General features: G+C 43.3%; 1 protein-coding gene across 1 annotated transcript in view; it reads left to right on the top strand.

The window, feature by feature from the left end:
• Positions 1 to 16,479, top strand: part of rims1b (regulating synaptic membrane exocytosis 1b) — an 80,378-nt gene that overhangs the window by 32,991 nt on the left and 30,908 nt on the right. Inside the window, exons 3-4 of the mRNA XM_037689625.1 lie at positions 6,016 to 6,311; positions 8,528 to 9,411. Coding sequence (XP_037545553.1) covers positions 6,016 to 6,311; positions 8,528 to 9,411 — 1,180 coding nt within the window. The remainder of the gene's footprint in view (positions 1 to 6,015; positions 6,312 to 8,527; positions 9,412 to 16,479) is intronic.

Below are 16,479 nucleotides of genomic sequence, written 5' to 3'. Positions count from 1 at the left end.
TACCGGTGTTTCACCGGTGTTTTACCGGTGTTTCACTGGTGTTTCACTGGTGTTTCACCGGTGTTTCGCCAGTGTTTCACCAGTGTTTTACCAGTGTTTCACCAGTGTTTTACATGTGTTTTACCAGTGTTTCACCAGTGTTTTACCAGTCTTTCACCAGTGTTTTACATGTGTTTTACCGGAGTTTCACTAGTGTTTCACCAGTGTTTCACCAGTGTTTCACCAGTGTTTCACCAGTGTTTCACCAGTGTTTTACATGTGTTTTACCGGAGTTTCACCAGTGTTTTACCGGTGTTTCACCGGTGTTTCACCAGTGTTTCACCAGTGTTTCACCAGTGTTTCATCAGTGTTTCACAAGTGTTTCACCAGTGTTTCACCAGTGTTTCACCAGTGTTTTACCGGTGTTTCACCAGTGTTTTACCGTTGTTTTACATATGTCTAACTGGTGTTTCACAATTGTTTCACCTGTGTTTTACCGGTGTTTCACCTGTGTTTCACCGGTCTTTCACCAGTGTTTCACCAGTGTTTCACCGGTGTTTCACCTGTGTTTCACCAGTGTTTCACCAGTGTTTCACCAGTGTTTCACCAGTCTTTCACCAATGTTTCACCAGTGTTTTACATGTGTTTTACCAGTGTTTCACCAGTGTTTTACCAGTCTTTCACCAGTGTTTTACATGTGTTTTACTGGAGTTTCACCAGTGTTTCACCAGTGTTTTACCGTTGTTGTACATCTGTTTTACTGGTGTTTCACAATTGTTTAACCTGTGTTTTACCGGTGTTTCACCGGTGTTTCACCGGTGTTTCACCGGTGTTTCACCAGTATTTCACCGGTCTTTCACCAGTGTTTCACCAGTGTTTCACCAGTGTTTCACCGGTGTTTCACCAGTGTTTCACCAGTGTTTCACCAGTGTTTCACCGGTGTTTCACAAGTGTTTCACCAGTGTTTCACCAGTGTTTTACTGGTGTTACACCAGTGTTTCACCAGTGTTTTACTGGTGTTTCACCAGTGTTTTACCATTTTTTCACCAGTGTTTCACAAGTGTTTCACCAGTGTTTACCAGTGTTTCACAAGTGTTTCACCAGTGTTTCACTGGTGTTTCACCAGTGTTTTATCTGTGTTTCACCAGTGTTTCACAAGTGTTTCACCAGTGTTTCGCTGGTGTTTCACCAGTGTTTTACCTGTGTTTTACAAGTGTTTCACCAGTGTTTTACCAGAGTACAGCCTCTGTTTTGAGCGCTCTGATAGTTTTTATTCCTTCCATGTCTAACTTTGTGTCCCGCTTGTCTCCTTCTTTTGCAAAGTGTCTCATAGTGAAGGACAGGGTAAGACCGACTCAGTGGTGGCTTGTTCTGCATGGGTCACAACTATTGTCTCTCGCCTATTAACCCCCCCCCCCCCCCCCGACCAGACTCCATTCACATTCGGCTCTGAGTTCATCCTCAGCATCAAAACAGGACTTAAGCATTCTTCAGATTTTTATTGATCAATGACGAATCGGAGAATGAATTCAGACTCTGAACTTTCACTAATGGGCAGACGGAGCATGAGACCTGACCCGACAGTGTTCGGGGGTGGGGGGTGTTTCTTTACTGTCCCCACTTCCTGTGGCTGCAGGCTGTGCTCAGGTAGAGTGGAACCAACATAAACTAACATGGTTTCTGAACGATTGGCATGCATTTTACCTGCAGAGCTTTTACCTAAATGCATGTTGTCTCCACCTGTGTGTTTGTGACTGGGCCAGTCCCCTTGTGGGGGAACGGGTCCAGCTCAGGTGAATGTATTCCACCTTCCCTTAAAGCAGCGCTGTGCAGTCCTGGTCCTCCAGGGCCACTGTCCTGCATGTTTGAGCTGTTTCCTAGCTTGGGATATCCTCGACTTCTACAGAGACTCGTTTTGTTCAAATGACGTGAAGCAGAGAAACATCTAAAACCTGCAGGATTGTAGTCCTCCAGGACCAGGACTGGACACCCCTGATCTAAAACCTGCAGGTTTTTGGCCATTGTGGATCTGGACTGGACCACCGATGCCACACCCCCTGCCTTTTTTAAGTCCAGTTGTGTGTAATTTCTCTGAGCAGTCAGTATCTTACCTGCAGAAGACAACAGACAGTGTTAAGAAGATGTTTTTAGACAAAACCAGCAGATTATTCTTTGTTTCGTTGTAATCCTGCATCCTAATGGTGGAAAAGACCGTCAGCCTGTCAAGGACAAATCTACTTATTTTAGCTTCTGTTTTATTTATGTTCACCCTCCTGCTGCCCTTGGGTCAAAATGACCCCCGAAGCCTCAGTCAAATAAAATCCCAAACCATCAGGGATATATTTATTCAAGCATTCGGTTTAGTATATTTAGGATTTTAAAAATGAGGTCTGGGGTGGGGGTGGGGGGTCATTTTGACCCCAGGGCAGGAGGGTTAACCCTGATGGGTTAGTTTCAGCTCTTGGGGCTCACGGTGTACGCTTAACAAAAATGGGTAAAATTTCTAGTTAGTTTTAAAACAAACCCTGGTTCTGAGGTGGAAACTGAAGTGTGTTTAATGTTGGACGGAGATGGTCCTCAGAACCTGGTCTGTCTGGTCTGTGGAGGAGCAGCGCCTCCTGGTGGACGACAGGGATCCAAATCAAAGGAGTTCTTTTTCTGATCAGGACCGGTTCCTCCTCAGCTTGTTCTGTGGGTCCGTTTATAGCCGACCACAGAACCTGCAGTTTGTTCTGCATCACGTTCCACAGTGGGAGACGACCCACCAGCGGCTCTCCTCTCACCCCCATCCTCCACCTCAGCAGCCTCCATCTCTCGTTCTGCTCCCGTCCTCCCCGTCCCCTGACGCTCGTTTGCGAAATTAACCCTAACCCTCAGCTGAGATCAGCTGTCAGAAAGTTTTAAAACCAACATCCAGAAAGTTTGAACGGTTTGTCTTCCTGCTGGAGGCGGAGCTGCACCTCTTTAAGGCAAAATGACAAAATGTAAAAACATAAATAAAACAGGAAAGGGAAACATCTGGAACTTTAAGGAGCAGCAGGAAAAACTGCAAAGAAACAGATGCAGAGAAGAGAGAACTTCAGATTAAAACGATGTGGAGATAAAAACTGTACAAAGAGAGAAAGATGGAGCAGATTATAACAATTTTAGATGACTGGAGGTGTAAAAAATAGGAACAAGAAGCAAAAATAAAACAAAATAAAAGTCAAAAATACCCAAGTCAGGAGAGAAACAATCAGATTAAAGCTCATAATTAGTCATAACGCTGAAATATTTACTATTTTCTGCCTGTTTTATTGAACAGTCCCACAAACTATTGATGTGCGGCTTAACAGAATTACATACGCAATGCATGGTGGGATTGGATCTGTGGAGCTGACCGGTTCTCATGCCGTTTTAGGACAAAATTTAAGATTGCTTGTTGGATAAAGAGCTGGACAAAGAGTCGATACGTTTGTGTAAAGAACTAAGTGATTAATTAAAAAATGTCTCGGTTACATCAGCAGCAGCAGCACCGGCGTAAACAGCAACAAACACTCAGAAAGTGTGCTTCGCCGTGATCGTGCCATTCCAGGAAACCACAGATTAACTTGTGTTTTATAAAAGGTTCTGGTGGTGGACTCAGAGGGGGTTCACGGCTCTGAGGGGTCGGTGCCGACGAAGCGTGGGGGGTCAGAAGGTTTGGACCGAGCCGATCTCATCAGTTGATGACCAGCTGAACAACGGTGAGAAACTGAATGGATTAGCGGTCTCTGCTAATCTGCAGCTGCAGAGGAAACGGACCCAGAGAGCGAGACGTCAGCGTGAGGCCGTGACGCTGCCTGACAGCTGGGGGCCGATCCAGCAGCTGATTTACGCCAGATTAGTCTGGACCAGCGCCAAGTCAGACTCAGTCAGGACAGACGTGCGGCGCTGACGACGGACCCGGCTGCTGAGCGCACCCCGCCGCGTTTTGAGGGTTTCCAAAGGCCATGATAGGGGTCTGGGCCTTTGAACCCAAAGGAGGATTTTGTTTGTTCACTGCTAAATAAACCGATGAGATTATTAATCTGAAGGGAGGTAAATCTGCAGCCAAAGCAAGGTGATACTCAGTAGCCATGGCAACATGTGAGTACCGATATTTGCAGGTTTTATGATGAGATTAAAGCTTTGTTTTGTCTGAAATCATCCGTCACTTCATGACGACGGACTGTGCTGAATGTTTTTGTCCCAAGTCTGTCCGTGAATGTTGAGAGCACGATAATTAGAATAATAACCTCACACGATGCCTTAATATGTTGCTTTATTCTACTAGGAGTTGTTGCTTCTGACACGTAAAAACTCGTAATTGCTTAAAAAATATATATATTTAAAACATTTTTCATCTTAAGGACGCACTGTTAATTTATCGGTGCAGTGCATTGTGGGGCGATGACATACATCGGTTGTAGTGGAGACTAAAACACAAGGGGTCGGCTAAAACGTTACAACATGTGACAATAAAGTGATATTTTGCATTACTGTAGTTCATATTCTGTTATTAAAAAACGTATACGATCAAACGTGATCAACTTGCCATGTTTGGTATATTAGCTCTGAAGCTAACGCTAACCGGCTAAAGCTATGATACTTCCCACAAACGTCTGCCCTCCAGTCTCCGGACTGTTGCCATGTGTGCAGTCCTGGTGATTAATGTGTGGCTGTGCCAAGTGTTGTGTCTCTGTGGTCCGGGTCGGATAAAGTTTGGCTTTACATCGGCTCCAGAACTCCTCACCTCAAACTAGGACACACAGCAGTGGATGTGTAAAGTGACAATAAATATTAAAAACTTTATTATAATAATTTCTATCTGGTAAGTTTTTCATCCGATGTTTGACATGAACAGATTGGGATAGAAGGCGGAGCTCTGTGCAGCATCATGTCTCTCATCAGCAGCTCTTCTGTTCCTCTTCATCGTTCAGTCTTCATCGTTTTCAGCTGCAGGCTGACTCATTTCTGCATCCTCGTCTCTGTCAACGCACCGGTTCAAATAAAAGGGCTGAACGTCAGATAATGCCCAAAAATGTTCAAGCTGGATGGAGCTTGCACCGGAGCAGCCTGTCTAAGCCATTTCCCCAGAATGCATTGCAGTTTAAACAGTGACTTCCATGTAACATTACTAAAATTTATCAAAACTAAACTGCCTACAGTATTTTTATGGTCTCATTTTAAAGCTCCTTCATTCCAATTACCGTATTTTTCGCTGTACAAGTCACATTTTTTTTGCATAAATTTGCAAGTCCTGCAACTTATACACAGAAGCGACTAATATACGTTTTCCCCCCATATTTATAACACAATTTTTGGCTGAAATCTGACAATTTCATTCATTTTGACATTGAAAATATTGAACACTACCATTTTCAGCTACTTTAGGACTCTTGAGTAATATGGCAAGCCATGTGTCTCATTAATAGGTAAAAGTGGCTATTAATGAGACACTTGGCTTGCCATACAAGCCACCTTCGTTTCGCTCCAGAACTCCTGGAGCAAACGTCAAATCAGCTGCGTTTCACTGCGGCGCCGCGGTGAAATGCAGCTGATTTAACCATTAAAGTGCATTTATTAAGGAAAAGTTAAACTGAGACACACCTTTACTATAATTTCAAGCAAACAAATAATTGTTTTTTAGTGTTAATCTTGTTCAGTTCTTGTTAAAGACCTCCCGTGCACACTCCCGCAGCCGCCATTTGGCAGCCAATCGATTTTTGGTGCAACACCGACCCACGTTTCCGGGTTGTCAGTGGTGACGCATAATAGATGTGACTTATATGGCGAAGCAACATATTTATGTTTTGTTCCACTTTATTAGACATTTTTTGACTGATGCGACTTATACGGTGGTGCGGCGTGTACCGTGGCAAGTACGGTAGTCAGAGATTTCTTTGATAACAAGGGAACAAATGCCCCCTAAAGTTCATAAGTGGTGAAAATGTTCTATAATTTAAAAAAAATATTTTTGCTGCTGCTGCTGATGTAAACCTGCCAACCTCCTGCGTGTCCTTTTCACCCCTCCAGGTAATGTGGGTTTGCAACCTGTGCCGTAAGCAACAGGAGATTCTCACTAAATCTGGAGAATGGTTTTCCGGGTCGGGGGTGCGGCCCGGGAGCCTCGGCACCACCTTGAACGACGCGGCCTCCAGAGGTGAGGCTCAACGCGACAGGAAGCTGCTCCGCTCCAAATCACAAGCCCCGCCCTCCAGCACAAACGCAACTCTGCCGGACGGAACGGCGTCGCCTGCCGGAGTCATCGCTGCCAAAGGTGGCAACGCCATGCCTGGATCCCGGACCCAGAGTGAACCACCGAGAGAAAAGTAAGACACCACATTCTTCATATACATATTTAAATATACATTTATATAGTGTTTTAATAAATTATAGGAAATATATACAACACAATACAATATTGTATATAATACAATAAGCTATTGTACAATTTAATAATATAATATAAAGTGATATCCAAAACAATATTCTATGATGCAATACAATACATGATACAATGTATTACAATATGATACAACTTGATGTGATATATGAGACAACTGTTGCTATATAAAACAATAAAATTATGAAATATAATATATGAAATGAGTTGATAAAATATGATACAATACAATTATTTGTAGTATGATATAAATATGATTTGATACAGTACAGCTAGCAATATATTATACTGAAAGGTATGTACCCGCTATGTACCTGGTACGTTCTCGGTAAGTGCCATGTACGTACCAGATAGGTATCCATTAATACAGAGTAAAAGTCACTTCATTATCCAGCCCAGTTCATGTATGTACCAAGTACATACACAGTACATACCAAGTACACACCTGAACAGGTCCAGGTATGTATCTAGTAAAGACTAGGTATGTACCCAGTACGGATCAGGCACAAATTGGTGGCAAAAATTCATAACAAACGTCCTCCTAGAATACTGGACAAAAACATTCACATACATTATAAAATACGAATTAATAAAAGTTATGTATCTAAAGAAACCAGTGGATTGTGCTGAATCCTCACCTCATCACAGTCTCCCATCCTGAACAGCATACTGGAAACAGTGGGAAGGAAAAACTCCCATTTCACAACAAAAAAATAAATCCCAGCAGAACCAGGCCCAGTATGGGTGGCCATCTGCCTCGACTGTCTGTCGTTAGAGAGGACAGGACGGAGACACAAACACAGAATGACTGGTCCAAGTTTAGTTTATGATCCACGTGTAGGTTCTATGTTCTAGGTGTAGTTTTTATGTCCAAGTGTTGTTCCTATGGTGTAAGTGTAGTTTCTATGGTTCAGATGTAGTTTCCATGGTCCAGATGTAGTTTCCATGGTCCAGATGTAGTTTATATGGTCCAGAGGTAGTTTACATTGGCCAGGTGTATTTTCTATAGTCCAGTTGTAGTTTATATGGTCCAAATGTAGTTTCTATGATCCAGGTGTAGTTTATATGGTCCAGAGGTAGTTTACATTGACCAGGTGTAGTTTCTATGGTCCAGGGATAGTTTATATGGTTCATGTGTAATTTCTATGGTCCAGATGTAGTTTATATGATCCATGAGTAGTTTATATGGTCCAGAGATAGTCCCCATGGGCCAGGTGTATTATCTATGGTCCAGGGTTAGTTTCTATGGTCTTGGCATAGTTTATATCGACCAGGAGTAGTTTTTATGGCCCAGGGATAGTTTATATGGTCCAAGTGTAGTTCCTATGGTGTAGGTGTAGTTTGTATGGTAAGAAAGACAAAGAAAACATGTTAATGATAAAAATAATTACAAATACACACATGAACAAAAAAGCATATAAAGACAGCAGCAGAGTGAGGAGATGTCAGTTTGTCCTGCATCAGTCTAAGCCTATAGCAGCAAAACTAAGAAATAGCTCAGGAAATCCAAACCAACCCTAACTATATGGTTTATTAAAAGGAAATTGAAAGGTTATTATTGAAAGGTTTATTAAAAGGAAAGTCATCAGCCTGGTCTTAAAGTAGACAGAACATCAGCCTCACTGACAGAAACTGGACGTTGGTTCCACAAGAGCCTGAGAACTGAAAGCTCTGCCTCCCGTTCTACTTTTAGAAACTCCAGGAACCACAAGTAAACCTGCAGTCTGAGATCCTAACAGGAACAATGATTTATTTAATAAAGATGGAGCTTTGTTTTAAGAGCTTTGTTACGTTCAATGTAATATTTTAAATTAATCATCCTTTGGGAACATTATTTGAGGTTTTACCTGAAGTGGAAACAGCTTATTTTGCAAAGGGTTTAAGATAAGACAAGATTAATGTGTATTTACACAGTCTCTACCTTCTGCCAGGAAGCAACAGTAAAAGTTTTGAGACTGGTCCAACAAACCTTCTGTCCTTGTTTGACTTCAGACGCTCATAAATGTCCTTACGAGAGAATGGAGGAGTTCAACCTCCCCATCTCCTCCAACTATCTGTTTTTGTTTGGACTGCTTCAGGGGTTTCAGGTCCTCTGTAAAACTTGTGTTTAAATGAAATAACAGTGATTCTTCTTCATTCCAGGAAAAGACCAGTTTCCCTCCATGAACAGAACGGCAGAGGGGGGACGGGGCGCGGCAGTGGACGCAGACCTGCTGGAAAGCTTCAGTCCCACTCGTCCCTGGACGAGCGTTCGGGTCTCGGAGACAGAGGAGACCGAAGGTTAGGGAGCGGACGGCGGCTGGAGAAGATCAACTCTCAGGACTACGAAGACGGGAATGAGAACCTGGGAGGTTCTGGGACACGCAGGAGACGCCCAGAGGACGAGGAGCAGCAGGAGAGGCAGCGCCGCGAGGAGGAGTTCCAGAATCGTTACCGTAGCGACCCCAACCTGGCGAGGTATCCGGTGAAACCGCAAAAGGAGGAGCAGGAGATGCGCATGCACGCTAAGGTGTCCAAGGTTCGGCACGAGCGGCGGCACAGCGATCTCGCCATCAACGAGGTCGGGCTCGGACCGAATGAAGGAGGAGGCAGGGGAGGTCAAGTACCTGAAAACCGCCTGAGCAGGAGGAGCGGGCGTGGGGAGGGAGACCGTAAAACCCTCCTTGAGAACCACCAGGCTTTCTCTGGGGACAGGACCGCGGGAATGGGAGGTGGGGCACCACCCGTGGGAGAAGGAGGGAGATCGGGGCCTCAGCTCGGAGGACTGGTTCCTGACCTGAACCAGAACAGTAGCCACCAGGATCCCGGTCCAATGCGGGACAAAGGTGGGGACGGCCTGCTGAGGAAGGACTCCCAGAGCTCCGACCAGTCGGAGTCTTTGCGGCCGCCTCCTTCGCGCTCCTACAAGAGCAAGCGGGGCGGCAACAAGAGGCAGATGTCCATCAGCAGCTCGGAGGAGGAGGGCGGCTCCACGCCCGAGTACACCAGCTGTGACGACGTGGACATGGAGAGCGTCAGCGAGAAAGGTCAGTCACACAGATGTGCTCCGTCCAAAACCTCTGAAGCTAAATCCTCTGAACGCGCAGTCCCTCCTGGGTTTGGGGTCATCTTTCTTTGGACTATTAGGTTCAGATTTGGTCCAGTTCTTACACCAGAACCTTTCGGCTTGCAGCAGCCAGAATCTGAAGCTGATCTTTGCATTTCCTACATCTCTGAGCTGTGGACCCAGAGGGCAGTCATGGCTCTGTGTGTAACCTGCTGTTTGACTGGACCAACAGGGAAACGTTCCCGTTAACTCTAATGCATCCCTAATAATAAATAACGTGTAATCACGCATAATCCTCTAATCCCTAAAATTATTCCTCTATCAACTCTGAGTGAAAGTTTATAAATTATTCTCTCTGTTCAGATACGTTTTTCTCCCGTACGTTGTTTTTTTCAACTACCGTATTTTTCAGATTATAAGGTGCGCTTAAAATCTTTTAATTTTCTCAAAAATTGACAGTGAGCTTTATAATTCTGGTTGTGTTTACTGACCTCGAACTGGTTTTATGTGGTTATTGTGAATTAGTTAAATAAAGTTTGACTTATCTGACTGTTTTGTTTCGCTTAATGCGCCTTATTGTCTGAAAAATACGGTATTTATGTCTCAAAGCGTTCGGCTCATTCAGCCCGTTCCTGCTCGGACTTTTGGTATTGTGTTATTTTTTTAAATATGCAGCTTTGTCGGCCATGTTTTTCTCATTAAAATGAGCGGAGCTCTCGTCACGTCCTTCAAAGCTTTCGAGCTGTTTACAACCTGTTACTGCACATTTCAGCTGTTGTTCTGCTTCAGCTTCCTTCAGCTTCTTTCTGCTTTTAATGTTTGTTTTTTTTCAGCTACTGTTTAGAAGTAGTTTTTTGGGTAATTTTAGCTATTTTAAACAAATTTCACTTATTTCTGCTCATTTCAGCTTCTTTCTGATTTATTCAGCAAAAGTGCTTTTTTGGCTTCTTTCTGCTGATTTCAGCATTTATTGCTTTTTTCCCCAGCTACGTTTTTGCTTAATTCAGCTGTTTTGTTCTCCTTTCGGCTTCTTTCTGCTGATTTGATCTTCCGTTCAGTTTCTTACAGCTTCAATTCAGCCACTTTTAGACATATTGAGCTAAAATTAGGTGTGGTAGTAGCTGAGAATCACCCCCAACTTGTCCTGACTGCACACTGCACACCTGATGGTGGTCTCGGTGCTGATTTTAGGCTCCCAGGGTCAATGGTCACCCCTCAAAAGAACTTTAAATGATAACCTTTTAACATTTAGTTTTTTGTCTCATTTTAATATTTTCCTGCTGCTTTCTTTTTCTCGTGCTCCTTTGATCTTCTTTTTTTCTACGTTTCAGCTACTGATGTATTTCAAGTAAGGATTAGCTTGTCCAGTATCATTTCAACAATCAGCTTCACACGTCTTTTCTCAGAAATTAAACATTCTCTCATTATTAACGTGAGACGGCTGCATTATGGTATGGTCTCCGTCTGTTGGTAAACTTTCTGTGGTCCCGCTCGTAACGTCTCATCCGCTCAAGAGAATTTAACGGAACGTCATACACGTAGGGCTGGACGATATGGCTAAAACTTTTATCACGATATATTTCTTAATTTCGGTCGATACCGATATAATTCCGATAACGATATAAACAAAATCAAAACCTCAGAAAAACTGTACGTACCGTACAAATAAATTAATGTTCACCTTTTATTTGTATTTAGCCTAAAAAGAAATTTGAAATCACCGTTGAATAAACATAAAACTCCCAATTTTGTCAATATTAATAGTTTTAACGTTAAACAACAACATAATCTAACCCATGCTTTTATTGTGCTTCATCTTCTGACCCTCAGCAGATTCTATCGAGTGGAACAAGTTCGATGTGTTCCCACCGCTAGTTGGAAAGACTCTCCGTCACATTGTTCAGCACACTAAAACCTGCGGTTTATCGGATCTTAGAAAGCCGAACCACTTCCACACCGCCGGATTAGTCTTTCCTCTCTTATCAGTTATGTCGTCTGCTTTCTCTTCGCTTGCGAAAGCTTGTTCACTCACATTCTGACGGTCACGGGCACTCGTTTTGAAGCGAAAACTTACCGCACGTTGGAGCCTAGCCCGCTACCGCTGACTCCTTCTGGACTGGAGCTCAGTGGGCGGTGTACGTCACCACGCACTTACAGAGTTATGTGTCTCGGCTTTTTCTTTTCGGGTTGAAACGACCCGAACAGAAAAAGAAATGCGTCAGTGAAACGCTGTAATCATAGCGTAATGTATATCGGAATATCGAACATGTGCTTAAAACTTGAAATTGAATAAAAGTATATCGTGATATATATCGATATCGAATTATCGTCCAGCCCTACATACACGTATGCATCAACACTAGACGGAGTCGTAATCTTTTCTTCACCCCAGCTGTAAGGTCGAGGTCAAAGGTTAGACAAGGTATTTGCTCGTGGAGACCATTGCTATAGCTGTTTAGCTGTATGATAGATTGTTGACGAGCGGATAATGTGCCGAATGTGAGACTCTTGCGAATCATTCGGATCGTGGCGGATGCATAAATGCAGCATCTCGCTGCGACTGTTGATGTTTGTGAGGGAGTCTCAATCTCGTCTGTTTAGTAAATTCTAGAGATCTAGAGCTGTAATAGGCCTGAACGTCCAGGTCAAAAGAGCTTTCTGATGAATCTGCCGACGTACGCCAGTAAAATGTAAACCACGTGGTTGGCAGTCAAGGCGGGTTCAGAGCGGGTCAGTCCAAGTCACCATCAGGTCCCTGACAGTCACAGCTCAGGAAGACATAACGTTAAATATTAGCTTGTTGTTCTGGTCTGCAATCATTTTTGATTCACAACTCAACTTTGGAAAAAAACCAGAAACAATAAGAGAAAATGTATTAAACATGCAGCTTGGTGTGCTTATCCTGTACTTTGTTTATTCAATGTAAACAAAGTGTCACCATTTAGACCAGGGGTCTGCAAGCTGTGGCTCTGGGGCCACATGCGGCCCTTTAGTCCCTCATCTGTGGCTCCATGAAGCTTTGACCAAAACTTACAGGAAATGTAATTGTTCTGGTTTTTAAACTCACAACAAAAAAAGCTAGTTTTGGCTTATTCTTTGTCAATTTTCTGCAAATGTTTGAACGACACTATTATTTTTTGCTTTATTACTTCAAAGTGGGATACTTAATTTCTCCTCACCTAGAAGACCACATAGTCCTGCAGAGTTCAGCGTTTTCATTTTCATTAGGGATGCACGATATTGGATTTTTGGCCGATATCTGATACCGATATTTTATATACGTTCCTTAGTCAGAACATAGCCCTCTCTCTTATTTTGGTTTATTTGCTACAAAAATTGTGCAACAGCTGTAAGAGCTGGTGACATATATTCAATAACAGCCATATGCATATCACTTTAACTTATATTAAATGAAAAGTGTTATTTTTTAGCATTAGTCACCTGCGCTGCTGTCTCACTTGTGGAGGCTTGTTCCAGGTTCCTATAGCTGCAGTGTGGGATCATCTGCACTCCTGTGCATGAAGGACAGACTTTTTAAGTTCAAAGTTTTTGTCTATCCATTGTGCCGTAAGACAACATGCTAACGGGGCTAACGCTTGACGTCCAAATGTCTGTAGTAAAACTCACCCAAGTGCTATCGGCTATTAGCTTCTCAATGACGTTGGAAATGACGGCTTGTAACTCTGGTAAGGCTACGTCGAAAAAATATCTCTGACTGGGGGACGATGTAGCGAGACTCAACGTAGTCCATAAATCTTCGTAATCTGACTTCCTTAACAAAAAAAACTTGCACACCGCCGACATTTTGACTTCTTCCTCTCCGCGGTGATCAGATCAGGTGACGCGTGACGTCATCACGTTGTGTTGCCGCTGCAGGCATCCTTGTCACTGAGTTGTCATACAAAAACAGCATATTTTGTATCGGTGAGTTATTTTGATGGAATGGCCGATATTGAACTTTAACGCTAATATCGGCTGATACAGATAATATCGTACATCCCTAATTTTCATCTAAAGGTAGAAACTAGAAGTTTTTACTTCTTTACATAATTTGAGTTATTTTTTCTTGTCCCAAAATGTACAAATGTGAATAAATGTTGAAATTCATTATTGATTATTAGTTTTAAAGCGTCACCGCCACAGGTCTGGAAAACCCCCTCCAACTATCTCCAGGTATCCCATGGGCCACCAGTTGATCATCACGGTTGTAGCAGGTTTCGTGGCTCCGGGCTCTTTTTTTATTTAATGAGTGAAGGGGCAGAAGTGGCTCTTTGACCAAAAAGGTTGCAGACCCCTGATTTAGAAGGTTTCAAACCCAAGACTGGGGACTTTTTATGGATCTTAAAATAAACGTAACACAGCAGAGAGCGCACCCAAACTTTAACATTAAATCTGAGCTCCAAATCCAGATCTGATCGAGGACTTTATTTAACTTCTCCTCCACAAAGCGCTGTATTTATTTCCAAGAGAGACCTGGTTTTGGCAGCAGATGTTGGGGGTTAAGTGCCTTGCTCAAGGGGCCAGAGTGGGGCAAATGAGGGTGGAGGCAGGTGTGGGTGTTTCAGCTTTTCCACCCACATTTTGATGTTGTCGGTCCGGGGAGTTGAACCGGCAACCTTCCGATCACAGGCCTACCTTCCCTAACCTCTGCGCCACCACTCCCCAGATGAGCATGCAAGACCATCAGAACCTCTGGACTCTCACAGCTCAGGACTTTAGTAAATCTGATCATTTTGCCTTCACCCGGTGACCGTTTGAGGCCTGTTTTACGCTCTGCGTTCCTGTCTGCCTTTCTTAGTAGTGCAGCCGGGGAGCGACAGTGGACCTCGTGATCCTGGTTCTCTGATCTCCTACAGCTCAGACACCAAAACGTCAGCCATTTTTGTCAGCTGGATTAAAACAGGAGGAGGTCCCAGATTCCTGCTGGGCTTCAGAGACGAACGACGATGGAAATCTGAACCTTCAGCATTTCTCCTCGTTCCTGTCCGTCCTGTCTGTCTGCTACGTATCCGTGCTGAGGCCCCCCCCCCCCCACCCAGCAGATCTCATTTATCTGGAGAGTCACTGTGATTTAGGCCAGCAGATTTGTGGAATTAGGTCAGTGGCTCTTTGGCTACGTAACACATCGCAGCAGACAGCTGCAGCAGCCGAGCTCGGACCGCCGGCTGAAATCAGCTGTTGGACCGCTGGTTCAGACCCACCTGCTCTCTGCTGCAGAAACACCTAAACGATAATAATAAACCCTCGGGGTTAGATTGCTCGGAGGCAGCAGCTAGCGTTAGCTGTCGGCTGATCGCTCTCACTGGTCCCAGAACGTGGCGGCTCCAGCTGTTTTAATCCAGATTAGTTGTAACATGTAGATGGTGTGGTTTGGGATTATTAGCTGTTTTAAACTCTTTAGTTTGCTGAGGCTCCAAACAGGAAGTGTGGTTCTGTTTTCTTCTGTTGCAGAAAGGTTTTAAAAAGTTCATGTTGAAAGTCTGGAGTTCAAATTCTTTTATAAATAAAAATGTAAAAATAAGACAATTATAATTAATTTGCTTCTGTTTGACCGTAAACAAATAGTTTCTTTATTTCCGTCTGTTTTGTTCAGTTAATCTTTAACTCAGATTTGCAGCTTTGTTTCGTCTGGTTTTGAAGAAACCAGATAAAATATATTTTTAACCTTTTTCCATCTGTCTTAGTTGCAGATAGAAAAAAAAACATTAGATTTATATTTACCGTGTTGGTTTGTATAAAAAACACGCCACATGTTCATTCAACCTTTATTTAGACAGGTTAATCCCATTGAGCCTCGAGGACTCATTTACAAGAGAGACCTGATTTGTTGCCCTCATGGTTCTGCTGGAGGTCCGTTACTGTAAAAAACAGTTTTTCATCTCCCTGATATCTGTAATAGAAACCATAGAAACCAGTCAGTTACACAGCTGAGGGGTGAAGTAGCTCCAGTTAACTAAAGGCCGTTTCACAGAACAAACTACAGTCCCTCTGAGGCTCGAAAACACAAACCGACCCGTGTTGTAATCAGAAATTAAAAGCTAACCTCCCATGTGGCCAAATTATCAGCTAGGTGGTGGGACCGGATCAGAGCCGCTGAGGTGGTTCAGACCCAGAATGCATGAACGGCTAATAAATGTTTAAGACTAGCAGTAGTAATTAGCTTGGGCTAGCTGTAATAGTAGTAGTAGTAGCCCTTAGCTCAATCTAGCTGTTAGCTTAGGTTAGCCCAGACTATCCATTAATTCAGACTAGCTGTTAGCTCAGACTAGCTGTTAGCTCAGTCTAGCTGTTAGCTCAGTCTAGCCTTCAGCTCAGACTAACCATCAGCCTAGTTTTTTGGTCAGTTTAGCCCTTTGCTAAGTACAGCCATTAACTCAGACTAGCTGTTAGCTCAGTCTATAGCCTTCAGATTGGACTAACCATTAACTTAAACTAGCATTTAGCTTGAGCTGTCCGTCAGTTCAGAGTAACGGCTCAGACAGGCTGTCAGCTCAGACTAGTTATTCGCTCTGATTAGCCATTAGCTCAGACTAGTTGTTAGCTTGGACTCGTTAGTGCAGACTAGCCATCATCTTGGAATAGCCATTAATTTATATAGAATATAGAATGTAAATTATGTTGCTATGGCGGTGCACAGAAGTGCAGCGGCTTCTCATGCTCCCAGGATTAAGCCTTATTTTAATTATTTTAATTCCTATGAGGCTGTTTTAGACACTAGTTCAGTGCTATATCCACGGCTCAAGTACCGCTCAACTGAACTGATAGCCATCAGAGACAATTCAGTTATTAAGATCTGGGACCTGAGTCCGAATTTCGTACCATAAACATGCAAATGTGAGCTGGTATGACAATAAAAAAAAACTTGAATCCTTGAACTTAGATTAGCCATCATGTTGGAATAGCCATTAGCTTAGACAAGCCATTAGCTTAGACTAGCCATCATCTTGAACTAGCTGTTAGCTCAAATTAGTTGTTAGTTTAGACTAGCTGTTAGCTCAGACTAATCATTATCTTGGACTAGTCATTAGCTCAGACTAGTTGTTAGCTT

This window comes from Nematolebias whitei, chromosome 16 (genome assembly GCF_014905685.2).
Source record: "Nematolebias whitei isolate Nwh7 chromosome 16, NemWhi1, whole genome shotgun sequence".
NCBI classification, from domain to species: Eukaryota; Metazoa; Chordata; class Actinopteri; order Cyprinodontiformes; family Rivulidae; genus Nematolebias; species Nematolebias whitei.
The sequence above is the reverse complement of the archived record's forward strand: the minus strand, read 5'-3'. Positions and strand labels throughout refer to the sequence as shown.